The sequence below is a fragment of the Aythya fuligula genome, chromosome 3 (genome assembly GCF_009819795.1).
Source record: "Aythya fuligula isolate bAytFul2 chromosome 3, bAytFul2.pri, whole genome shotgun sequence".
Taxonomy (NCBI): Eukaryota; Metazoa; Chordata; class Aves; order Anseriformes; family Anatidae; genus Aythya; species Aythya fuligula.
In genome coordinates this window covers 4,435,882-4,463,140 of record NC_045561.1, presented here as the reverse complement: position 1 = coordinate 4,463,140, position 27,259 = coordinate 4,435,882, and the positions used below count along the sequence as shown (strand labels likewise).

The window sequence follows — 27,259 nt, the reverse complement described above, 5'->3', positions numbered from 1 at the left end:
GCGGGAAGGAGATGGCCGCCGCGCCTTCCTTCCTCCCCTCGCCCCGCCAGAGGGAAACGCCACGAACACGTAAAAGACGAGGGACCTGCCGGCCATAGGCAGCCTTCTCGCGTCGCAGCGTGCCGACAAAGCGCTCGCTGGAGCCCGGCGCGACGCGGTAAGCGCTCCCTTCAGGCCGGAGGTCCCGAAGGGCCGCGGCCGCTCCCCTCCCGCCGCGCCTCCCTCTTCCTCCACCTCCCTCCCTCCCGGGCCGAAGAAGCGGCCCCCAGCCCGCCTCAAGAGTTTAATAACGGCGGGGGGAGCACGGAGCGAGCCCGGGGGGCTCGGCCGAGGCTGCCCGGAGCGGCGGGGCCGGGCCCGGCTCCCCCCTCACGGGAGGCGGGCGCGGCTCGGCGCTTCCCGCCCTGCCCGGGCCGCGCGAGGCGCCGCAACCGCCGCCGCCGCCATTTTAGCCCGGCGGCCCCGGCTGCCGGCCCGGCCCCTTCCTCCTCCTCCTCCTCCTCCTCCTCGGCCCAGGGGGAGGAAGGCGGGGCGAGAGGGACGGGAGGAGGGACCCGGCCGCCTTCGCCCGCTGCCTGGTCGGAAACTGCCGAGCTGAGCCCGAGCGCCCCGTCCTCCTCCTCCTCCCCCCCCTCCCCTTCGCCGCCGTCCCCTCCTCCTCCTTCCCCCTCAGCAAAATGGCGGCGCGTGGAGCCACTGGGAGCCAGTGAGTGACTCGGCTTCTCCTCCCCGCCGCCGCCGCCGCCACAGGCTCATTTGCATTGATCAGCCGCCCCATCCCCCCCCTCCCCGATCCCACAGCGGCCCCGGCCTCTCCCCCCTCTCCCTGCCCGGCCCTGCCCTGCCCTGCCCTTCCCTTCCCGCCCCCTCCCTCCCCTCCCCCCGGCTGACCCCCGCCCCGGCCCCCATCAATCATCAATCAGCAGCACCGAGCGGATCAATCAATGGTCGGGAGGAGGCGGCGGCGGCGGCTGCTGCTGTTAATGAACAATGTGTGAGAGCTGCGCCGAGCTGCTGGAGGTGTTAAATGAGAGTAAGTGCGGCCGCCCTCCCCCGCTACCCTCCCCCCCGGCGCTCCCCGGCCCGGCCCGGGACCCCGCGGCCCCCGCAGGGGCTGGCTCACGGCCCCGCTTCGCCTCCTTCCTCCCTCCCGCCCTTCCTCCTCCTCCTCCTCCTCCTCTTCCTCGCCGCCGCCAGGCTCGGGCCTCCCGGCCGCGGGGTGGCCGCCGAAGGGGCGACCTGCCCGCTGCGCGGCTCCCCCCTGCTCTTCTTCCTCCTCCTCCTCCTCCTCCTCCTCCCCGAGGCCTGTCCCCGCGTCCCCCCCGGTTTGGCCCAGGAGCCCCCCCAGGGGTGCGCGTGTGGGGCCGGGCGGGGACGGAGCCGCAGCGGGGCCTAGCTGGCTCCGGCTCGCTGAGGAGCTGCCCGCCAGCCGCTCCGGGGGCTGCTCGGCAGCTGGAGGCCGGGCCTGGGCCGGCCGCCTTTTAAAGAAGGCGGCTCCGAGCCCTCCTGCCTCCCCTCGGCAGCCCCAGGGGAAGGGACGAGGCTGGGAGCCGGCGCCCTGAGGAGAGCGGCCGGGCTCGGCGGGGGGCTCCGCCTTGGGGGTGCCCTCCTGCTGCTCACCCCCGAGCTTCCCCCTGCACAGGTGCCGGCTAAAAAACGGGGAGGGCCGGGGGGGGCCCGGCAGGTGGTCCCCCGGCGATCCCCGGCTCGTCTGGGGCACGAGATCGCCGAGATCCCCTCGCCCCCCCCCCCGCAGTAGGCCTCGCGTGGCCCCTGCAAGCCGCTGGCGGCTCTCGGCGGGCTGTGAGGCACCTTCCTCCCTCCCCGGGCCGTCTGGGGAGCTGCTGCCTGAACAAAGACCCCCAAACGGTATTTCTGGGAGATGCCGAGGGATTTAACCAACTTACCTCGTGAAGTTGGGGGTTAGCGGGAAGTTTGGCTATCTGAAATCTTCAGCGTAAACGTTTTCCTGGTCACACACCACAGTGGGTTTAGGAGCAAAGCAGCTTCCAATAAAATGAAACACAGAATGCTACCTAGAGTGGGACCCGGGTAGAGCTTGCCTTCTTTCTCTCTTATTTTTATTATAAAAAAAAAAAAAAAAACACTCTCGTGAGGTCTGATTGCATGTGGGATTCATTCTGTGCAAAGATCTATCAGTAGGTGCTATGATAGGTGAGAGTTGGCCTCTTACTTGCTGGGGAAATATGATATTCAGCAGCGGTCAGCATTTTATCTGGAAAGCAAAAACGTGTGTGTAAAACTAACTTTCAGGAGAGTCTGGAGATGGGGATAAATCGGATTCAAAGGTTAGTATCAGAGAACTGTTGGGTCCTTAAAATTGCTGGTTCAGTTTGCTAAGTTTGTAATTCTTATATCTGGTTTGGAACAATTGTTGGGATGTTTACTTAATTTAGCATGTGTATCTTAACTTTTTCAACTGCAGAGGTAAGGAATACTTTGGTATTATGGACTGAGTGCTTATTTAAACATTAGACTCGAAATAGGCCTAAATTATCAATGGTGCGCCGATGACAACTGTTTGCTGGAAAAGATAACTTCAGTTGGTTTTGATGGGCTGATACATAATCGTTGTTTAAACTTGATCAAGGTTGATATAACTAAATATAAAAAAAAAATGCAGTGTTAAACTTGGTATTTCAAGAAATCTAGGAATTTCCTCTGTGAATTTATTTCTAGAACCGTTTCAAGGTGGTTGGGATGTAGGCATGTAGATATTCCCTTATAGATAAAGTAGTATCATAAATCACTACGATACTGGGTTTTTGATAAGCTATGGTCTAGATAATGTAATGGATAGTTCTGTGTAATTTAAAATACAAACTTGCTAGTTATGAAAAGAAAATTTGGCTTTTACAGCCAAATTTATTAGGGGAATTGTGCACCATTGTTGTTGTATAATGAACTTCCAGAAGTGCTGGTCAAATAGCACTGGATTTGGTCTTCCATTCAGAGGAACAAGGACGCTTTAAGAAAATATACATAGTTTGTGTATGCCTTTGGATACTGAGACATATGATACGGTGCATCGTGCATGTCACCTGCATTCCTGCTATGAGCAGGATTTACAAGGGCGATATACTTTTCTTTTGTAACTTCAATTTGTATTTTGTGTATTTCTTAAGTGATATTTAATCTTAATGCACAAAAACAATGCCAGGCCTTGGTTTTTAAAGCATTGCAGCAAAAATGGAAAGTAGTAGTGAAGAATGAGGTCATGCCCAAAATGTGTGAGCCAGAGACTGCCAGCAGTTTCCTTTTCTGCCCGCTGAGCATTTGGGATTGCCTCTTCACTGAAACTACTAAAACAGTATTTTGAAAGAGGTCCAGGAAACATCCTCTACTTTGTTTTAGAAATTCCTTGCTAAACTAAATATTTTTACAGAGAGTACGTACTGCTCTTTATCTTCATTTGCCCTGATGTTTACAAAATAATTATTTGGTATCGGTTGTATGGCAGGTCACTTAGAAAGCGAATTGACTAACAACTCCTGAGGGATTGTGTGGAAAAGAACATGTGGGGAGCTCCAGTTTTCCTCAGAAGAAATGAGCAACTTAGGGAGGACAGAAGGATGGAACTTTGTGATTCTGCAAGCAGCTGGGCATATTTTTATAATGAACATGTTAGTCCCTGTAAACTTAAAATATTAACTCTGCACCCCATCACAGTGTGCAGAGCTGGAGCTTTTGTTTGTCAGACACCTTTGTGTAGGCCCGGGGTTGTCTTGCTGGAGCTCATTGCAAGATTCGAGGTCCGTAGGCCTGATTTCTAACAGGTAGCCAGTTGGTGGGCATACTTCTACAGCATTTTGCAAGTGCCAGGTGAGTTCTTGTGGAGTTGGAAAACTAGTTTAAAAATGTATTTTGTATGACCAAAGGGGTGTGTGTGTATTCAGCACACAGTTTCATTACTATACCTAAGCATGACAAGCAGGCAGTATTGCGTTTTCTTGCAGCATCTTTACTGTCAGCAGTTAATCTAAGTATGAAACCCAGTAAGTTCCCTGATCTTGAGAATCTTTCCGGAGAAGTAGTAGCAGTTTCAAGTTATGATTTGATCCAGGGACTCCATGAAGCACAATGTCATCTATGAAGTAGGCTTTAAAGCAGTTCTTGTATTGCAAGATCTGTTGCTCAGTTGAACAGTTTACTTCCTTGCTGAGCACTCTAGGTGCATTAGCATCGCTTGGTTTTCCCAGGCAAGGTTTTAATAGAAGCAAAGTCTGTATAGAGGTTAGTCTGATTTCTGAATTAGTCTTTCTCAACATAAACACTTAAGTAACCTTATTTTATTTTTATTTTTTAAGTTTAAGATAAGGACACTTACTTACAAAAGACTTATAAAAGAACATATTCTCATGAGAAGGGTTCCTTTAAATGTACTTGCTTTCTACAGGAAAAGCATGTAGAAGACATTATGTGCTCTTATGTTAATTTGAAGCATTCTGTATCCTAAAATGAACCCTGGTATCAATAGGCTGTACATTCCTTGGTTTCTTTGGATGCCAGTTCTTGTTAGTCTAGGAGTGATTATATTGAGTTTCATGTGTTCTTCAGTAATATTTACATTGCTGTGCTGTCCAAAGGCCCTGATCAGGATAATTCTGTTTTGCTAGGTACTGTGCAGATACTCATACAATCATGAACTAATTATCAGTTAACTCAGAAAATACAAAAATTAACATAAACGTGTTTTTCTCTCTCAAGTCTCTCACACCACAGTATTTCAGGTCACTGTGGCGCACGGCGATGGTTTCCAGGAATCTGCAAAACTGTCCTATTGTTGGACACCTATACAGCCTTCACTTAAAGGTGTGGAGTACATGATGCTCCGTGATATAGGTGTTTAAGATTGCTGTTGTGTGCTTGGGACTGCCTCTTCTGCGCCTGAAGTGGAAATCTGTGGTTCTCATACTGGTCCTGAGTCAGCTGCGCTTGTAATCCTGGCTGTGACATGTCGCGGAGAGCCTTGGTTGCCTAAGAGGCTTCCCTGTGGGACCGCAGCGGGTGTTGATGTATGTTGACTTAAAACTCCATAGATGGTTTCAGTTTACATTTGTTTTGTTCTTTATGCTTGTTTTTTTTTCATAAAAGTTTTTTTTTTTTTTTTTTTTTTTTTAAAGAAAAACAAAACAGCCACCCACCAGAAAGAACACCAAACTTGGAAAATAGGTTTTAGTATAGAGTGGCAGTCACGGTTTTAGGTAACATTGGCAGGCCTAGGTTATTTGCAGTTCTTTGGTTCTGGAAACTAAGTGTTTATTCCCAGCGTTCTGTTTCTCTTTCTTCAGTGATTGCCTGTTTAGCCCAACTGTTTTTGTCTAGCAACACTGAAGCCTTATAAAATCAGTTCACGTTGATTAGTAGAGGCTTCTAGATATTATTCTGTTGCTCAAGCTTTGGGGCCATATTTGTTTTTTTCTTTAGTGTTTTATAAATAAATCATTAAAAAAACCACCACCAAACACAAGTGAGTTTACTTAAGTATGAGAGATGGATGTAGCACTGCACGTGGATGTGCTACTGGATGTACTACTACAGATTTTAGTCTTCTGTCCATCACTGTCAGCTAGGCTGCAGAACTCCTTCCAACATGGTCAGGTCTATAAAAGACTTGAGATACTGGAGTGTATTTGTATAGTTCAGGATAACCCTTAATTGGGATGCTGAAGATGCTTGGCCTGACTTCTTGTCATGGAATCCTGGCATGTGGAGGGTAAAAAGAAGAAACTTAAAGGAGGACTCCAGGTGTTCACCGTGAGGTAGAAAAGAAATAAATATATTCAGAACACTGCATTGCTCAGCCTGGTATTTGGACTCTGGAGAGGATGAATATTTTATGTTGTAGATGCATGCATCACATATTATTTTAGGTAATACATATATTTTATAATAAGAATATCACACGTTGCGTTATCTGCATCACTCAGTCTGTAAGAGCTACTGTTGGGCAGGTGGCTGCCTGTAAGCTTTCATATCAATTATTTGACTACCTGTAGGTTTTTGTGCAGATCTAAAGTTTCATTGGACTATTTGACTATGCCTGTTCATCTTGTGCAAGACTTCAAGACAGTTGCCTCTGCTGCATCGTGCATTTATTTACTTCCTTAAATTCTAATTCCTCAATGTTTTTACATTCAGAACCTTTGCAGAGCTTCCACTGGGGAGTTATTGGGGTAATCGCCCAACTTTACGAAGCTAACCTAAATCTTTGCTTTCTTCCATTGAAGAAAAGCTTTATAAATTATTTATAAACTTTATGTTCGCTGTCTTCCATGTTTACTTTTGTCTTTGACGCATTTAAGGGGATGAGCAACCAGACTTAGAGGAAAATGACAATAACTTTTTCTTCATAGCAGTATTTCCCAAATTGTAGTTATCATGGACTGTGGTGAAGTACTACTCCAAATAAATCAGAATAACCAGCAGAAAAAAATGAGAGGAGGAACTTAAATCTTTTTAACTGTGAACTGTTAAATCAAAAGGGAAGGTGATGCTAAGATAAAGTAGTTTTTACTTCTTGTTTGTAATTGCAAGGCAATTGAAAGATAAACTCTGACTTTCATAGCTGAAAGGCTTCTATTTTTAGCGAGATATTTCAGCTTTTGTTCTGTACAGTGATTTTGGTTCATGCTATTTGATGTGATTAAAAATGATTTTGTCCTGAAACTTTTCCTGTTCAGGCTGCCGAAGACTGGTTCTTTCTCATTGCTCAAGCCGCTTGATCACTGATGCTGAAGATTAGTTACGTAAATCCCATTCTGCTGAGTTTTGTTGTGAGTTATGGGCTGTTGACATGTATTTGCTGAGATTTTTCTCTTTGTGTATAGTGAAATCTTATCCTTAAAGCTTAGGGAAGCTGTAGAAATTGACTTCCTTACTTTTGTTACCATATGTCATATTAAGGAAATTCACTTGCTTGGTTATAGTAAAGGTTTGCAAGTTTTATGCTGTAGATGCTCCCCCCCCTTCCTACTAGTGGGCCTACACAGACTTTACAGTAATTCCTGCTTAGTTACGTGAGTAACTTGAGCAAAATTCAAGAAAGAAAGGAAAACTCTTTCCATCTCTTACCATTTGACTTTTTAAAAAATATTTGAATAGTGGGGAACTTGAAGTCATTTTATTCCCTGTGAAAACTTCCCGTTACTTTTTCTTTCGTGTCTTTGGGTGCTGTATGGTGCTTCCTCTGCGAGGGTAGTTTTCAAGATGTGGAAATCCCAAGCAGTTACTGAGACATGTCCAAGGTGTTGTGTTGCAGTTTGTTCCAGATGTTTTCAGTGCCACTCCCTGGGGAGCCCAGCTGCTGTAAGTGTCCTTAGATGCTCAGGTGATGGGGAGTGCAGCGGGACACTGCTGGTAAGAGGACGGTTGGGCAGGGAACTGTGTGCTGTGCCTGGGGGGGCAGGACCTTGGAGAGCAGACGCTGGCCCTATTTCTTTTTGCCTGGCCTGCATGGAGGTGTTGTCTGGGTGTTTGGAGGACCAAAGGTTTTGTTTTCTCTTGCATAGAGGGATTTATATGGCCTCAGGGGGACTAGGAGACTTCCTTTTAATTTGTAGAGTTCTTTTTTTATATTTTTCTGCTGTGTTAAATGGTAAGATATGTCCCTCCATTGTCAATGCCAATTTTTCTTTTTGCGACTTTTAATTCCTCGCTGCTTTGATTTCTCCACCTCATCTGCAGTTTGCTTCTGTCTTCCTGTGTTCAAGTAAGGTTGAGTGAGAAGAGCAGATCTCGTGTCCTGCAGTTGTGTTCTGTAGACAAGTGACGAGCAGTTTGCAATTTGGCATCCTAGAAATTGGAAGGAGAAAGCAGTGTTTACCAGGCTCCGTCATGTTAGTCTTGTATTTTCTACTTCGAGTATTTAGTTTCACCTAAGTACTTGATAATATTCCTACTCTGTCCTGTGCCTCATCATTATTGCAACCCTTCTGTTAGCTGTCTTTCAAAGTTGTTCTTTTTCTGTCCTCATGATTTTTTCCATTTCTCACTTTTCCGTTCTGCTTATCTGCATCTCTTTCTGCTCTTCTCTGTCCTCCGCCTTGCTTTATTATCTTCAGTGTTGTTGTATACATAGAGTTTTGTCCCTTCATGTTTCACTGTTTCCTTTAACAGTGTTCCGTAATACATTTTTCCCCTTTCCTGTGTTCTCTTGACCACTGTCTGCTCAGGTCTGATCTGGAAAAGATGAGAAATATCAGTAAGAAGTTTCCTGTAGATGATGGCAGCGCTACAGTGGTGTCTTGGTGCTTCCAGCAAGTTCTGTCAAGTCTCCTGCTGTACAGAGCAGAGCTTGCTCGTGAGGGAGATACAGATTCTCAGTGTGCGTGTGGAATGGTTTTTGTGATGTACTTACATTTAAAACAAACAAGAACAATAACAAAACATGAAGGAAAAATAGAAAAAGGAAGTTTGCTTACTTTGTTATATGCTTTGTTTTAGATTTGCCAGTGCAAGGAGCTAGTAAGTGAGGGTTTTTATAGGCTAAGCCATGCATTTATAGTTGTCAGGATGCAGGGACAACCTGAAAAGTAATCTTACGCTCTTCAGAAGTGGTTGTGTTGATCATTGAATGCTGCATATACAAATGTCATGCTGCAATTAAATGTACTTGTGGCTATTTAATTTCTGTTGTTTAAGCATATGTTGTAACCTTTTTTTTCCATTTAGTGCAGCAAATTGGTGGCTTCTGTAATCTAAACTCTGAGAAGAGGTGAGAAGCCGTTCTTTTCACCCTGTGCTTTGTACAGAAATTGATTTGCAATCTGAATGCTGAACATGAACACACAACTGTCAGGAACTCCATTGTTCTCTTAACACTTCATTAAAATACCCAGATTATTTGTAGTTTTACAAAGCTTTACTTTGTGAATTTTCCAGATCTGGTGTGTTTGGTGGAAGGTGAGCTTCTTGGGGAGATCTGGTGCAAAGGAATTCCTGCTATTTGTGGGTAATATTAGAAGAGGAAAGGCTTATCCTGTTTATCTATACGTACTTCCATGCATGTGTCTAGAACTCCTCTGGGAGATGCAGCGCTTCATCAACTGGTTGAAGCTGAAGCTTGTTGGAATAAGTCCTTGTGGAAAAAACGCCTTTGAGTGTTGCTTTTTTTAAGCTAATTTGTAGGTCTGTAAATTACTTTGCCTGAATTGTCTTGTTTTCAATCTCTACATCTGCATCCACACAGCAGATTGGTTCCCATCTAGGAGTGGCAAAGTTTTAGTAGTTGCTGTTGTTTTTCCCTCGCACCATACTAGGTCAATGTAGCCTCCAATTCATTGCAGTTTTATTAACTGACTTGCACTTGGAAATTTTTAATCTATGTAAATCTACAGAAACAGGCAAAACTTGTGTATGAAAACTGAAGTGAGGCAGGGCATTGTGATCTTAAATATGGTAGCCAAAAGGCTAGCTCTGTACATTGCTGTTAAGAACTGTATAGTTTCCTGGAGAACGTGCTATTTCCATACATGCTGTGCTAGTGAGCACGCAAGGATGATTTCTTGTAGCTGCCTTTTAGCAGGTTCATGAAGAATAACTGAAGCACTCAAGGTTTCTGCAGGCCTTGAGAAAGTTTTTTGTTCCAGCTATGGAAGCACATCACTTCTAATTTCTCGTTTTGTGTAAAACCAGCATCCTTGAAACTTGAAGTATTTCCCTACGTTCACAAGAGCAGATGTTCCACTTTTTAAGCCACAAGTGGATTTTTCTTGAAAAGGCAGTCTGTTAGCCACTGAAGTGTACCCCTGGACAAAAACCATGGTTCGAGAAGTCGTGTGAGATTAGCGTGAGTGCTTTATGCTGTGCTGTGCAGGGTTTGCTCTCTCAGGCTCTGTACTGTGCTTCCCAACCTATTTGAGGGAAAAGTAATAATTTTTCATGAGTGCTTAATTTAATTGTCAGGAAACAGTCAGTTGCCTGTTTATCTGTGACGTATAACTATTAAACTGCTCTGAATTTGTTACAACACAAACCCCTTTATTATTACCACTACTTAAATTGTTTTTTTCATGTTCATGGTGTGGGGAGACTGGGCTGAAAAACTAGAGTTTTCCAGAGTTCTCTTCTGCTGGTTGTCTCAGTTTTTGGCAAATCTAGGGATCAGTTTACATTCTAAAATTCTTGAGCATCGAGAAAACTGACAGTGCTTTCTCCTACCTCTGTTTGGAGGAGCTATGAACAGTGCTTGAAATGGGCACTGGCATGTCTGCACAGGAGGACAGCTCCAGAGAAGCAGTAGAAGGGCCTGGATATCAACATCTGCTGTGGAATTTAGGAAATCATGTCTGGGAAAGGCTTGCATAATATGTTTTAAGCCACCCTTTTCCATCGCTTGGTATCACAGTCAGGAGGTGTATGGTGGAATTGCATCCCAGGCTGCCTGGCATCTGTTGACACAAGTCCGAGCAGATGTTTAATTTATTTAATTATTTTGCTTGAAAGTATTTGCTTGAAAGTATTGTAGGATAGTGCTGGGGAATGTAAGCTCAGAAACTCAATACAAGTAAGTTCTTTTTCTTAGTTAAGGATGGTCTGTGTTTTTGCTGCATTGATTGGTTTCTCGCTTCTTTCACAGGTAGGAATACCCTGCTTCTTAGTGTATAAAACAGTAGTTCTTTTCCTCTGAGACTTTTTTGTTGAAGTTTTTTATTAGTAATCTCTGAAATTGGGCTTACACCACAAAGCATTCTATATCATAAGTCTCAGTGCTCTGTCTGCTGATACACTATTTAAAACAGATAGTTCTGATCACATTGGGTTTTCATCGCTAACTGAAAGCTCACCGAGTCTTAACAGCAATATCAGTTTGAATCTTTCCAAAGTGGGTTGGCTTCTAGGTTGTGTGTAGCCACGGTTATAGATTTGACCTGTGTGCACTTGCTGATACTTGACTTGCAAAATACTTGATTATACCAAAATGACATCTGTAAATATGTCTTCTGATGGGAGTGCATGCTTGTCGCGAAACTTAATGCGGTCTTGGAGATGTCTGTATAGACCACAGACATTGCCTTTAGCAATTTTTCATTTGTTTTGGCCTACTAGCTTTAAGAAAAAAAAAATGCACTGCATTACCAATAAATTGCTGAATATGATGTTTGAGTGAATTATTAAGTACCGATTATTTAGTAAAAGTGACTAAAATTTGAGCGTGTGTTTGAAAGTTGAGAGCAACCTTGGTGCTTGCCAATCCTTTCTCAGTATTTTATTTTCCTTTCTGATTGAGGGTTGCTTGTGTCTGTTTTGATGAAAACAAATAATGCCTTGGAGTTCAAATATTCAGCAAGCTGCTCTTGGGCTTTCTGGGGAACTGCCTGAAGCTCTGTTTAGTGTAATGACCCACTGCATGTTTATCATTCTTATCTTGTTGTTTAAGCAGGCTCAGATATACTTTGTAAGAAACAAATTAATATTTGTCTCTCAGATTTTGTCCTTAAAAGCTCAAAAACAGTTATGAGGTGCTTTTGTTATAAGTTGTTTGTAAACGGAGATGGATGCAGTTGTGGGCTCTGGCCTTTTTTTCTTTTTGTTGGGGGGGGAAGCAATTGTTGTTTTCTGTAACTGATTCATAGCGTGCCAAGGAGTACAGCTAAACTAATTTGCAAGGTTCCCTCTTGAAAATAGAATGCTTCCTGGAGTACTTCTTTTCATTTTTGCACTCCTTGTTACTTTTAATTAAGACTAATAGAAAGCCTCTTTAATTGCACGAACAAAGTTCCAAAAGCTACATTTTTGTTCTACTTGTAAAACAGTTTGATAAACTTTGAGATCAGTGCTTTCACTTTAAAGTATTTTTAAAAGTTTCAGAGCTGGGGTACATGAAGAGAAGTTGTTCAAAACCACAGTTGTTCAATCTGTGATACTGTTTTCTAAAGTACTGCTATTAAAAAGAAAGAATGCAAGTAAGTACTTCAATTTTAAGCTGGAGGTAAGCAACAATTTACCAGAGCATTCATTTCAGCATTGTCAGTGTTAGCCCTAGCTTTGAAATTTATGTTGGAGTAATAAGTGATATGCTAGGAAAGTCTGGTTTTATGCAATAATTGTCCAATCCTGAATTGATTCCTTAAGAAACTTAAAGTGGGCATTGTCAAATATTTATGATGGGCAGTCTGACTCTCTGCGTGTAGTGTACGTTTAGGTGATGTAAAGCAGACCTGGTTGTATGGGAATACTGCTTTAACTGAGCTGATTTATTTTTTTTTTCTATTAAAAGAAGAGGAGTAACAACTTTAATTTGAAGATGTACTCTTCTCAGAATTGTAACATCTCATTTGAAGTTAAAGATAATTTATGACACTGAGTTAAAACAGGACTCTGGAATAAGACTAAAAGAAATGTAATTTTTTAAATAGCTTTTTTCCTTAGTAATGTATAACTTGCCTTTCCCTGGAGAAGCAGGGGCGCGATATCTTTGCAGATGAAAATCCTGAGATAGCAGAAGTACTAGGAAATACAGTGCACAGGTCTCTTCACAGACATCTCGTGTCTGACATGACCAACCGTTATATATGCTCATAAACCCTTCTGTACCCAGGCTTGCCTGTGCTGTGCCACCAGGATATTGCTCCCCTCTCTTGGGCTTCCATGGAAATGTAAGAGCTTGGACGCTGCGCTGGGCCTCTGCAGGCTTTTGGCAGTGCCAGGGTTCTCTTGCTGCTGGAATAACCCAGCATGAATTGGGGATTTCACAGTCCTATCTAGGCTGGGTCACGTTTCAATTGCTAGGTAGTGCTGTGTGGATGCAGCGTCTGGACTTTGAGCTATGGCTGACTCCGGGAACTGTGTGGGTTCACCACCACGTCGTGTCTTAAGCTTTGCTGTGGCTGAAAGATGCAGTGCTTCTCTGGGCCTGAGCTGACTGAAGCAGTACGGTTGTGTTCTGTGTTTCAGGTGGTATATCTAAGATAAGAGATTATCTAGGTGATAATTCATCCTCGCTGTTCTGGGTAGAACCAGTTACAGCGTTCCTGATAAATTATCCACTGATCATCAAACTTTGACTGCATTAAAAATAATTTCATGTGGAACTGTTCTCCTCAGAAGCAGTTGCTGTGGTATGTTTGCTTCAGGCAGGTGAAAGTCACATGCTGCTCTGAATAAAGACAACTGTTGGTTTTACTAAAAGTCCGTGGCCGTTTTAAAGGGGCATTTTAACCCAGAGCAATCGTGACCTAGCACGTGGAAAGCTTCATGATGGCAACGCTTCTGAAAGATGAGAATTCTTTAATTTCTTCATACAGCTTTTCAGTGTCAGCTTCTGCTATTTTGCTCCAGACTGCCTTAGCATTTTACAGTAAAAGAAAAATACACGTTTGCTGGAGAGGGTGAGGGAGATGGAATGGAAAGGGAAATGTATGTTAAATGAAGAGAGTGAGATTCAAAGAGAGAATAACTTTGTGGTATTTGCAGGGAACCAGGGAGATGCCTAAAGATAGAAATTACCTAAGATCAGCTGATTCGCCCTGTTCTGGTGAAGCTGTGTCTTACAGGCGGTCTCTCTGATGAACATACCATGGCCAATGCTACTCTGTGTACCTATGCTGTTTGTTGGAGTATACAATTACAGTAAAACCCCTAAGGCCGTCTGAAGAAGGGCTGTGAGGAACCACACTGAATAACTGTGACTGCTTTTGGGGGTTGCTGGGGCACCAGCTCTAACTGCTTTTACCGAATGCTTTTGCACAGCTTCTGTATTTTCATTCAGAAGAACAGACTGCTTAGACTTGCAAAACTTTCTTGTATTTCTTGAAATTGCTTTTATGCTTAAAAGTATGAGCCTCTGACAGAGGCCAGTAACTTGGTCGTGGTTTGTTTTTCTAAGGAAATGAGACTTAAAAGGTTTGTTAATTCCTATCTTCAAGTATGTTGTCTCTGTAATACTTGCTTGTAATCTCTGTATACTTTGCTTGGAATTACAAGTTTGCAGGAAACAACTTAATGAAGTTGGAGCATTTATAAATCTAAGAAATTTAAAGTTAGATTTAGACTCAAAAGGAATTCAGGTACGTTCTGGGATGGAAGTGGGTATAGTTACCAGTATGCTGTGCTGTAGTGGTATGATGAGGGTGGCCACTGACAGCTCAGTGTCATGAATACATCACAGAGGCACTCAGGAGCACCTTAACCATACATAATTTTATAACTGCAGTATTTTGAGTGACAGATCTGATTTTTCATGTATGAACCCTGGCACTCGAACAATATTTCTAATGCTGAAGAATTAACTGGCTATTTTTAGATAATAGTATATCCTGCGTAGTGTTCCAGTACTTTCTGATTACGTATACCCAATCAATGTTCTGGGGAGGTTTTATTTTACGGAGACTCTGGAATGGAAAGAAGACTTTTTTTTTTTTTTTTTTTTTCTCACTGAAAAGTTATGGGGAAGCAGGGACAGTTAAACTATTGCTGTTGAACTTCAGATTGACACAGTTCTTCTATGTGCTCATCAGCAATGGCATTGTAAAGGTCTAGAAGAACTCTTATGAATAAATTTAAGGCAATCGTGAATCTTTTTTAATAAAAAAGGAGGAATTCCAATTGTCGAAGGAGAAAGGGAATGGGAGAGGCTAAGCTCTGGCTGTCGTCTGATTTACTATCAATCATAAACAAAACTCCAGCAAATAACGAAAAACATCTCAGTGCATGTATGTGTATAAAATACTTACTGGTTCAATTTGAATGATGGTAATTCTATACAAGGCTATGTATATATTTATTTTAAGATTAGCGTTGTTGTCCTAATAGTATTTTGCTTAGTGCGTGGCTCTCATTTCCTCTATTTAGTCAGTATCGGGAAACAATTTCTGAGAATAATGTCCATTTTGAAAGTGATCTATTCTTTCCCATGAGAAGCTGATATCAGATGAGGCCTGGGGGAAGGGAGCAGAATCTGTATACAACCAGAACGTGTTACAGGTTTGAATGCGTAGGAATTGTAATATTACTTAGTGTTCTCTGTCTACCTTTTCCTTTTTAGTTTTGTTTCTGAAAGTAGGGAAAATCACTTTTAAAAATGATTATTTTTACTTGCCATTCAGTTTTGTGCTTAGTGTGATAAGTGACCTTTGGATATAAGATATTCCTCACAAGTCTAGCATGGTGGTTGTCCTTGAGGTCTAATTACAGTCTGTTCCTCTAGCTCTGAAGTTCTTGCTAAAAATGCACTTATGACCGGAGCTTCATTAGTTCACAGTTGAAGTTACAAAAGCTGCAAAGAAGGGGACGATATATTTTTCTTGTCTACTGTAATGTTTTAGTAGCTTTATGAATGGACTTTTTCCTTGTTTAGGAGATCATGTTGTTTCTAGTACTGTAAAATACCTTTAACAAATCACCCTATCACATAGCACTCGTGTTTTAATTTAAGGCTCGCAAAGTGAAGTGAAAGTGAAGGGAAATAGAAACAAGGAGTTTCTTTTTTTCCTGGAATGTGTCAAATTTTTACTTTGACCATCATGGGTTTTTGCCTCTTGTGAACTACTTCAATAAACCATTACATTTTAAGTATGTCTAATTTTTAAAAATGAAGTATTTGAAAACTATGCCCTAGAAGATAGTTTTTTTTATTTTTTTTAAAAAAAAAAAAAAGGAAACAAAAAAAACTAAGCAATTATTATTTTGGGTCAGTTAAGTAGCTCAGTTAATTCTAGTGTGGTGTTACGGTGGCAGAAAGGTCTCTGAACAGTCTTGCTGTGGAGTCAGTGAAATGAGATGACGCAGTTATGGAAAAAGTCCCCATTTCCTACACGGTAGTTGTAAAACATTTGGCTGGAATTTGCCTCCATACCAATCTTTCTCCTTCCTGCTGGTTAGCCTTCTCTCAGATGGATCTGTTTAAGGCCTTCAGAGTTCAGCTTTTTTCCGTGCTCTAATAGTAGCTGTATCCTCAGACTGTTCACCTTTTGATGGGCAGTTGCTCCGGGTGGGATAAGGCAAAGTTACCCTTCTGGTCACTGAAGGTGATTGCTTCCCTCAGTCTTGTCCTCATGCTTTCCTTCCCAGCACCTCCTGCTGATGAACTCCGAGGGTTCGGTGGTTTACAAAGCTGACAAAAAAAAAAAAAAAATGGTTTTTAGTTAGATTGGTGAGTTGGACTTGCTTGGTTCTCTGTTGGGTCTTTGGGTTCCTGCTGGAGGGGTGATGGATGTTGGGAGTAGTGGAAATGCACGGCCACGGATGCTGTGAGCGGTGTGGACCTGGGGACTGGGTTGTGCTGATTGTGAAACTGTATCTAGAGCAGGGAAAAGCTGTCTGTGTGGGGGCAAGGTACGGGAAAAAGGAAGGACTGGAGAGTGAGAAGAAGATCTCAAAGGCTTTGAGTGAGAGGAAAAATTTGCTGGAGCAGATTCAGGGAAGGAGCAGAAAGTTGAGCTCTGGCAGTAAATTAGAGAAGTTACCTCTAATGTTGCTGGCTTGCAAGAGCTTGGAGAAAGAAGCAGCCACTGGACACAGTGGGCAAAGAAGCTGAGCCTAGGAGCGGGGGACCACTACTGAAAGAGGCACTGAGAGATCTTGGGAGGACCGGTTTTAAAGCTCTGGAGCCCATCTTGTTAATTCTTACTGAATTCTTAATTTGGGTCAGTGTAGGCAGTTTAGAGTCAGCCCTTGTATTCTCACAAGTCTTCCAATTCAATAGCAATAGAGGCTCGTTGTATTTTGATGTCTCCCTTTCAAGTGGGGAATTCATTAGGTCAGCATTTCCTAAAATTTTCATGTTCCAGGTGTGCTTGCTTTGGGTTAAAACAGGCTGCAGCAGGCAGATTTCCCCAATGTTCAGCCCAGGCAGAGGCTGCTTGCCTCACGACACAGCCGACACGTCCCACTGCTTGTTTCTCCTAGGCTGCAAAGGAGGGGGGTACTCAGGACAGATAGGAGCACCCTGGGCGCTACTCTGGCATGCTTCTGCTGCTCTCAAAGCACACAGGTATGCCCGCAGGAATCACTTCTGTCCGTATGAAACTAGGAAACAAGGGAAGGTCCTAGCCACCAAATGAAGTTGCAGGAAAGGGGACTGTCAGAATAAAAGTTTTTCAGAAAGTTTGGTGATTTTTCAGTGCTGGGTTTGAAACACTGGAAGTGTGGGAGACGGGGGAGACAGCAGGTGTTGGAGGATGCTTGAATATGGGAGAGAAGAAGAGGACGTGCTCTATTTAAAAGCAGATGAGTCTGTTTTAACTATTGGCCCATTCAAGATAGATGAAAACGAGCTCGAAAGGTGAGAAAGATATCATTTGGAAGTGAAATCATATGCAGCAAGGGAGTCCTTACAGAACTGACTAACCCAAGAAACACACAGGAGTGATGAGTGCAGTTGCTTTTATTGCTTTTCTATCTGCACTTCTTTCAATAAAAAATGGATAGAAAGGCTTCATAAGCGATTTTTGCTGTATCAGAAGCTGCATGTGGCCCTAAAGGGAGGTGCCGTAAATCAATGGGTATCCCCAAAGTTGATATTCAGAATGAGCCAAGAACTACAAAGCCTAAGATTTAAGTTCTGGTAGTGCTAACATAAATCAGCTCAGCTGAAAAGTGTCATTTCTGCAGAGGGATAAAAGAGCTTGAGGTAAGGCCCGGTAGGAGAAGCCCTGCTGGATGTGCCACTGCCCCTTTTGGTAAGGGCACCGACTGAGATCTGATGGAATCCACTGGGAGACTGCGGCCTCTGGTTGCTTCTGTTCTGAGCTTCCTGAGTACTTCCAGGAAAAAGAACAATGCTACAAAAGTACAAAAAAAGTACAAAGCCAACCAAACAAAACACAAAACATGAAGTGTACAGGTTGCCACTCTATTAATTAGCAATGATTAATGAATAAGACCAGTTGAGGTTGATCTATGTGTGAGATGTAGAATGTATAAGCTTTCTACAAATACCCAATTTCTCCTACTAGTGCACATGCTTTTTTATTATTATTATTATTATTTTGAGCCAGGGGCATAAGCTTCAGTGTTCCATAACTTTTAGCATCTGTACACTTCATGTGGCAATTCTAGCTGCTGCTTTGGAGGGACCAGTTTACTGAACTTCGTGTACCTTTCTTAAAAGGAGGGGGTTTGGAAGTGTTTCAAACTATCACACAGAAAAGGCTGCTCTGCAAGTTGGGTGTTCGTGACTTTTTAGAGCATATTTTTGAGTAGGGAAATGTTTTTATAGATGTAGTAATGTGTGTGCCAGACTGTCCAAGTTAGAAATCAGCTCACTGCTACTCAGTTATTGTCAGAGGTTTTTGTGTTAAGTTTAAAAGAACTCATCTTAATGAAAAAGTTAACAACGTTCAGAAAAAGTAGGTTTTATGAACTTACACTGAGTAAGGTGATGGTGGTTTTTGGTGTTACTTTTGTTTTGGTTTGTCTTTTTGTTGTAAGATTGACCTAAGTTGTTTGACACAGTTGTTGACTTCTCCAGTGCTAAACTTTGGCCTTAAAGTCAAGTGTCTTGGTAATTTCTGGGGTTTAAAATAACAAAGTATTAAGGGATACCCATGTGGCCATCTGCTTGTCAGCTTCGTACCTTGCCCAAGTGTTACAAAGGGATCTTCAAGTGAGACATAGGAGTGTCACTTGTAAGTATCCTCCTGAGACCGTTCTCAATGTTTTTAAAAATTATTTATATATTTATATATTTATATACACATATGCACACACGTGCATATATAATATCCTTATTTCAAAAATAATATAATTATTTGTCTTGTGTGATCTTTCTGAAGTGGCGTTCTTCTTAAGTTTACTCTCTGATCTGTGCCAGCAGGATTTCATTAGCTTTAGTTTTTGGAAACCTCTACTGACAGTTCACATAGGACCTTGCAAGCCTGATGCTGGGAAGGAGGTTGAGGCAGGGGTTCTGCAGAGCTTGTTTTGTTAGAGAACCTTTCCCACAAAGCTTACTTGTGAAGGAGCTTTGTAAGCACGTAATACTTGATATTTCATGTGAAAGGTGGAAATGAATAGATTATTATGAAGTGGAATGGTCAACTTAAAGAAGAACCCTAACATTCTCAATTTGTGTAGTAATTAGATAATTGTAGAACCACAGGGAAATCTAGGGCAAGGAGCAAATGGGAATTTTGTGTTGATAGCTGGAGAAGGGTATGTGGCCGGTAGGCAGAGCCCAGTGCTCAAATATATATAACTGGTGGATACAGAATTGGAAGGGTGAACTACTGATGTTTGGCTTATTAGAGGGTGTAAACATTTTTTAGATGAAGGTGGAATACTTGATGATAACTCACTGAAAGTTTTCAGATTTGAATTCGGTACAAAACTGTTCTGGTATCTGGCTCTACTAAGTGTGGTAAATGTTTATCATTTTGCCAATTAGTCGTTTGGTACAGTTAAATTTCAGTAAAGCCATGTCTATATTTGAAAACAATAACCAACAGCTTAAGTAGTATGAACTGCTTTACATGTAGCTTGTACATCTGTTCTTATCTTGATAGTGTCTTTTTCCTGACCTTTATCTGATCAGGAAAAGGAAGTTAAGGTCTCATGGTCATCTCGAGATGCATACTTTTAAAATCTGGGAGAAAAAAAAGGCTAATGAGTGAAATTATTGAAGATTGATATTTGAAAATGCACATCAATCAGTAGCTCCCAGTGGGGCTTATGAAGAGTACTTTATGCTCAGCTGTCTTGTAAATTTAGCTATTTAGATTCTTATATAGATTAAAAAACCTTTCTCTGAGCATCCATTTCTGAAACACTTGTCTGTCCCTTTCAGCTAAAGAATGAGGCATTTTTAATCAAAAGTGTGTGATTAAGGAACATGAAACCTTTGTTTCTACAGTAGAGCTCTGTGGAATTATAAATCGCACAAGATGTCCCTGGTTACTATCACTTCTAAGTTTTCTGTGCTTGAAGAGGTTGCCATTAACCATTAATACAGGGTATTGGATTAGAAGAAGGAAGGAGCTGTTCTGAATGACTAATTTTCACAGCCGTGTCCAATATTACCGCACAATATCTGTTTTAAAGTTAGTTGCATTGAAACTTCATTCCTGGTTACCGAAGGCAACAGGTAGGTTTGGAAACTTCAGTTTCCACTGAAAAACCTTTGACATAAAGTTACTGTAACTTGACTACTGGTGTTTATTACTACAAAGCATATTTAAAAAAAAAATAAATCTATCTATGTTTTGCTTTCTACTTAAATAACAAAGATGATTTGTAATTAAAATACAGCAATTACATGCTTTTTTTTTTTTTTTTAACACTAATATATTTTTGTTTTCCTTCAGTATCTGACATTGAAGGTGCTGATGGGTTGCAGCTCAGAAAGGAACATGCGCTCAAGATATTTGCTTACATCAATTCCTGGACACAAAGGTATTTTTTTTTTCATGAGTTTGAATATTGATGATAATGAATCTCAACTGTATGTTTCCCTTCATACAAAACTTACTGTACTGTGAACTAGAGCTCTTGTTTACTAGTACATCACAAGAATCTATTTTCAAATGGGTGAAGACACTCCACTTAAATGATATTAAAAGGCTTTTTCTTTCTACTTGGCACCAGAAGTTTTAGATGCTTCCATCAGTGTACCTGTGCTGAAAGTGGGGAATAATGAATATTAACTTTGTCTGAACCAATGAAAAAAAAAATCTATATTCAAAATGTATATTCTTTAAGTCCTGTAGCTCAAGGCCATGTTTGTGTTCCCTCAAGAGAGGCAGCACCCTCTGCCTGTCATAATTCTGAGTTCTTTGTCTCTTTTTTCTTCACAAATTATTGTTTAAGCCAGGTTTCTAGATTAAATTCAGTGCTTTGTGGGAGAGGTTTTTTAATCTCTTCTTGATGCTTTCTTGCCCTTTCTTCTTTCTGCTTATTTTTTAGAAATGGAATGTACAATTTTTATATTACTGTAGTAGCTGAGAATTGTATTTATGGACTGAGGTCCGTTGTGCTGCATGCAACAGGAGAAAGGCCTCAATTGGAAGACAGCTCCAGTTCTTATAGCAGTTGCATCATTTAGTAGAGTTTGAGTGAGAGAGTGATGAGTCCAAGTCAAATACTGTTACAAGCATGTAACTTCTAATTTTTGTCTTCATGGAAGTCCCCATGCTTATTGATTGCTTTTTTTCCTCTACATTCTCCAGGATTTAGATCCTTGTAGGGGACTGTCATTCACCTTTTGTTTGGAATGTGGAGACTGCCTTGTTTGCATGGAAGAAGCAAATGTTCCTGTACAATAGGTTCTAGGGTACCTGTCTTGGATGTTCGTGCACCCAGAACATCTTTGGCATATCTAGTTATCCTTGCCCACAACTGAAGCTATAGTACAGGGTTTTCTAATTTGATAAGTGGATTGACTTTCTTATTTTATTGATGGAGGAACAGTATGTAGTTTTCTCCTTGTTATTTTCAGTCTACGGTGTATTGGTAGATACTCAGAGGAATAAGCTCTGAGTCTATAAAGTGAAGAAAGTGGTGAAGACAATATTGTTTTTTCCCATCTGGGTAAAGGGTGCTAATGTGCATGGGGTTTCTATCCAAATGCAGATAGAGGACACGAGTTTAAATACTCAGTACAAATTAGAAATTATCTTGCTGACCTGTTGATTAAAAAAAATAATAATAAAATTAAAAATAAAAAATAGTTCTTACACAGCTAACAAGCCTACCAGGTGGTTTAGTGCAGCGGTATTGATAGAGAAATCCAGGTGAAGAAAGGGATTCAGGAACATACTCAAGAACACTATTTCGTTAGCAGTTCAATGACTTTACCTCTAAGATACCTTATGTGTATTTTAAACTGAAATAATTGGATGTTTACAGGGTTTAAGGAAGCCTTTGTGACTCCAACTTGCTGCTAGGAAGTGTCAGTTTTATTTAGACTTCTTGCTTTCATGACTGTCACGTATTCTGTTGTTTGAGAAGTCTTCATGTGCAGAGTCCTTTTGGTTAGTCACCTATGTATTAGAATTTGTCCTTGCTTTCTCGTTACTAACTTAATAGAGTCTAGTCTTACTGAATTTGTCATTCTAGCTGTTTTGGTTTTTAGCTACTTCAGGAATTCTTATTTATTTATTTTTTCTCTTTTCTTACAGACAATGTCTGTGCTGTTTCAAGGAGTATAAACATTTGGAGATCTTTAACCAAGTAGTATGTGCGCTTATTAACTTAGTGATTGCCCAAGTTCAAGCTCTGCGGGACCAGCTCTGTAAACATTGCACTATTAATATAGATTCAACATGGCAAGATCAGAGTAATCATGCTGATGAGCCCTTGAATGTAGAAAGAGAGTCTCATGAAGAAGAAAATGGAGAACGGCAAAAATCTATAGAGAAAAAAATAGAGTCTGCAAGAACTTGTGTCCTGACAGAGGAGGAGTCTGCAAAGAACACTGATGCTTTTAGCTTATGGAGCACTGATGAGAAGGAAAAGTTGTTGCTGTGTGTGGCAAAAATCTTTCAGATTCAGTTTCCTCTGTACACTGCTTATAAGCATAATACTCATCCCACAATAGAGGTATATCTTATCTTTATGTGTGTATTTTTACTTTTGTGAAAGATTATTTGTTCTCACTAGACTGTGTTTGATGATAGTTGCTTTCATACAGGATGGGCAAATTCAGCTCTCCTGTTGACTTCAGTAGATCTTTTCAGAGAAACTTTTAAAATGACACATACTCTTACACTTTCTTTAAAATATGCTTAATTGTTATAGGTAATATATTGATAAGTGTTGGATGGAACTGTACACTGAATTATTGTACTGTTTAAATAACAGGAAGGCAAAAAGGGGACTGTAGCGAAGCCTTTCTTCCAGAAGGTAACCCATTAATAGTTTACTAATTTCTTTTCATTACGATCTATGGCTCTAGAAGCAAAGCTTCATAAACTGAACTTTGTGCAAGACCAGACTTTCTTGTTAGAACAGCTGTTTAATTGATGGGAATAACTGATTTCAAAGCAAGTAGCTTTGTTCTGCGAGTCCGATTTTCTGTTATACTTGTTACGCCTACCACTCACACTTTCAATAATGCATTCTGAAAACAAAACAACAAAAAACAAAAACCACATTCAAAACTCCTACAAATATTTAACTCATGGTTTCCAAGATAAATATTACAGTGTTAACATTTCCTAGCTGAAACAACATAGTTCATGGAAAGCTTGCTTTTTATTTCAACTTGTGATGGCCTCTTAACATATAAACAGCTTATAAAATCTGTAAACAAAGAAGAGCTGTATAAAGAAAACTTCTATCCAACAAACTTCAGAGTAAGAATAGAGAATGAAACTACAGTTAACTCATTTTTTTTATTTTTTTAATTTTATTTTCAGAGCTCCATTGGAGCTATGAGTAGTTGAGCTTGCATTTTAAACTTCAGTTCAAATTGAAAAGACGTCATCATGCATCACTTTTCATGTATGCTAGTGGGATCACAATATAATTAGTTGTTGAAGGGATCCTGCCACATTTAACAATAAATCTAGTTTAAAATATTGTAGGGTAGGGTGGGCAACAGCATTTTTTTTGAGTGGGCTGGATTTTGTTCTTATTTTTTCTGCCAAAACACATGGGCATAATTTAACATCGGTAGTTCCACAAATATGTATATAGAGAAATGACACACAGCTTAGGATTTGTGGATTTCAGTTTTCCCATCATTCATTTTGGTTTGCCTCTTAAGCTTTAACCATACGTAAATCTGTAGTTCTGCCTCTGCAAGCAGAAACTGAAGAGGGCTGATGTATCTCATTATTTAAAAAAAAAAAAAAAAAAGAAAAAAAAGAAAAGAAAATCAATGCCTGCTTAAGTGATTTAGCTTTTGTACTCCTCTGGGACGCCTACTGAAACTAGTTCCATAGGAATATGCAATGAACAATTCTGGAACAGGTTTTATATGTCTAAACACACTTCTTTTAAATGACATCTTCATGTGTTTTTTTTCTTCTCTTTCAATTTCACTTCCAAATGATAAAAAGAAAATATCAAAGTGCTTGGTGAGATTTCTTTTCCACTTGATGTGCAACCATAAAATGATTGGCCGCAGATATGCAGTAGATTGCTGCATTGTGAGTGACTATCACTGTAGAGAGTGTATGTGGTGCATTGATCATTTGAATTACTGAATATGTTCATTCGTTAGCTACGCTAAAAATATATAACTTGTGAGGGAAAAGTGTTTTTTCCCTTTCTGCTAGACTTTTGTGTGCCCAGGTATGGATTATGGATTATGCTGGCTTGCCACACTTGCTATGTATGTTATTCCTCTTTTTTATTGGGGTGGTTTTTATTTATTTAAAAGGTCCCGCCATCTACCATCAAGCTTTTTTATTTTTCTTCACAAAACGAGATTTTGTATATCTAAGAAGCCCTAGGGTTTATTCTAAAGTAATAGTGATAGCTATTTTAATGTCAAAACTTTTTGCTACTATAACTCGTTTCCTGAGATTGAGAATTTAATTTTGGATTTCAGTGTAGAGCATATCTTAGTTGAATTGGGACAAATTACTAGTCTCGGTAATGGGAGCATTTCTCGTTTTAAATCAGTCTTAGAATCAAAATAACAACAAATACCTGTTCTAAATGTACGATCAATACTTGTAAGCTAAATAGATTCCTGGACAGAACAAATCCACCAAGAATTTGTGTGAAAAGCCACTGTAGCTCTCCCTCCTCCTCTGCCTTGGAAAAGGAGAAAACTTCTGATGGAAAAATAGAGTACGCTCTCCACTTCAGAAATTCCTTGTTCCAGATTGCTGAGTTGAAGTTCTACAGGTTGATTCATCACGTCCAGTGAGGTTGCACTTTGCCTAGAAATGACCAACTAGGCTGTCATTTAAACACTTCCACTGCAAGGTTATCACATGGTGTTGTCTTCTGGTAATGAGTAGTGGTCAATATTTACCGTTAGTCTTTGCATACACAACCAAAATCTTTTTTTTCGTAATGACAGCAAACAGAATACAAGTCTTAAAGCCTAACCCAGGTGTCATTTTACACTTGACCAGATGGAGAAGAACTTTCATATGAAAGTAACAAGTTTTTCCTATTTTAGAAGTCCAAGCTTGCTTAAATAAAAAAGGAACAATAAACCAAGAGAAAAGGATATCAGCCCCTATGTCAGCCTGTAGACTCTGTCCTTAAATAGAACTGGTTAAGAGCTATTTTTGTCAGTTACACATTTATGACACTTCTGGAGAAAGTGAAGACCTTGTGAAATGAGAAGCAAAGACTGGTTGGTAGCCAGAGGGGCTGCATGTTAGCACCAGAAGCTTCCTTAAACAATTAAGTTCTGACAGCAAAGTGAACATGACCTTGCAGAGGGCAGAAATGTGCTGGATATGAGGACAGTGAAAGTATGTTACGTGGAAGTAAATCAAGCTTATGTTACCTGAGAACTGGCGAGTATATAGTCTTGACCTGCGTAGAATGAATATGGGTCTGTATAGACAGAAAGCGTGCCTCAGCTTTTCTTAAACTGATCAGAAACATAAGGAAAAATGTCTTTCTACAAAGTTTGTGCTTTCAGAAGAGCAGAGCTGGTTGTAGTCCTTTAGAGGACAGCTCATCTCAGGGCATGAACACTGAAGAATAAAGCTTCAGTGAAGGTGAAGTCTGGAAACACACCGTTTATTCCTCTTGGAGTCTACCATTATTTTTGGTGCCCAGACAGAGAAATCTTTGCATTTTTTAAATGATAAAGAATAGACACACTCAGTATTTTTATAAATATGCTTGTGTTTTTGACAATTTAATATATTTTAAGAAATCTTGCATGCAGAACAGTTCAAAACTGTATACTCTGTTATTCAGTTTATACTTACTTTATGCAGCAGGTTTAATGGGCAATTCAGAGGGGAAAAAAGGTTTTGAAAATGGAGGCTCTTAAAATCCTGTAAAGAAAGAAGCAAAAAGATAAAATGCACTCCTGAACTTTGTACTGTCTTAAAATTCCTCTAGACAGGAATGAATAATGAATCTTAAGGGAGTAAGCCAACTGTTCAGCAGTTCTTGAAAGAAGGTGAAATTGAAAGAGGAAAAAATCAGTCATTTGGGTGTCTGTAGTCCTCTGGTTCTTTGGAATGTTGCCATCTATGCTTTTGTTTTTCAAGTAAATCTTTCTTTGGAAAATACCCCTAATTAAGTACCCTCCACCCAAAACTGTGTCTGTGGCAGACTTAAGTTAGCATAGTTCATCTGGAGTGGTGGTTGTTCATAGCATATTAGATTCCCATGAGGAATTCTCTTATTTCCTCATAAAGGTGATCATCAGGATTTCTCGGTCTCTGACTGTTCTGTTTCACATCTGCAAGTACAGAAGTCACATTTCCAGACTCGGTCTTTCAACCGTGACGCTTTCAGTAAGCGCTTGCTCACCAAACTTCCATGAGTTGACTTCTGTATTCTAAGAACTGTAGTCTACCTGACAATTAATTATTTCTTTATTTTATTCAAGAAAACTAATTAATTTTCTCACAGTATTTTTGCAGTTTTTGTGAGCATAGCACTGAACACCTTTTCTAGCTACTTGAAAACATACCACCTACTGGCTTCAGAGCTGTTTTAAAAATAGCTGTTACGGTGTCACGAGTTCAGGCATGAGTGAGATTTCAGCAGGAGAAAAAGGAAAATAAATGCTTAGATATAATACAAGCATATTGAATAATTCAGAATTGTTTGTATCACACTTAATCCCTCCAAAATCACTTGCCTCTAGCATCCTGTGCTATAGTGTACAGAAGCTTATTTCTACAGAGGTATTTGAAATGTATTCAGGAAACTTCATTAAGAAATTAACTTTATCTTAAACTTGCATTTGAATTGTGAATATGAGAACTGGGTGTTTGGTACGGAGAGATGGGAAGAAGAAGGTGTGCTGTAACTACCTACAAGTATCCATGGCAATGTTGTGGTTTTACAGTCGCATTTTATGATAGTTTGAGTGCCCTTTTGCTCCTAGCCACATGCAAGATACACACAGTATGTGTAACAACCCTAATAAAGAAAATTCCCGCTTTATGCTGCCCAACAAGTAGGTGTTGTGAACATTAAAAAGAAGAGTTATTTTTCCAAACTCTTTTCAGTTTAGTACTTCTGGAAAATATGTTTGTCATCGTAGCAGATAGCTAACAGATTGATAAGGTGATACAATTCTTTCTTCCTCTTAAATTAGCTTTATCCTGTAAAGAGCATTAGGCACTAATTTTATATGAGGTGTTTCATTATATGTAAAATAATATAATAGTTGAAGTTAAGGAATTATATGCAGCCACTGCAC

The 27,259-nt window shown here is 40.7% G+C and overlaps 1 protein-coding gene across 4 annotated transcripts in view; it reads left to right on the top strand.

Annotated features, from left to right (window-relative positions):
* Positions 1 to 870: 870 nt before the first annotated feature.
* Positions 871 to 27,259, top strand: part of USP34 (ubiquitin specific peptidase 34) — a 127,505-nt gene continuing 101,116 nt past the window's right edge. For all 4 annotated transcript variants that reach the window (XM_032184082.1, XM_032184083.1, XM_032184084.1 and 1 more), the window contains exons 1-3: positions 871 to 1,033; positions 20,265 to 20,352; positions 22,077 to 22,497. In XM_032184082.1, the coding sequence (XP_032039973.1) occupies positions 991 to 1,033; positions 20,265 to 20,352; positions 22,077 to 22,497 (552 nt within the window). In that variant the 5' untranslated portion in view covers positions 871 to 990. The remainder of the gene's footprint in view (positions 1,034 to 20,264; positions 20,353 to 22,076; positions 22,498 to 27,259) is intronic.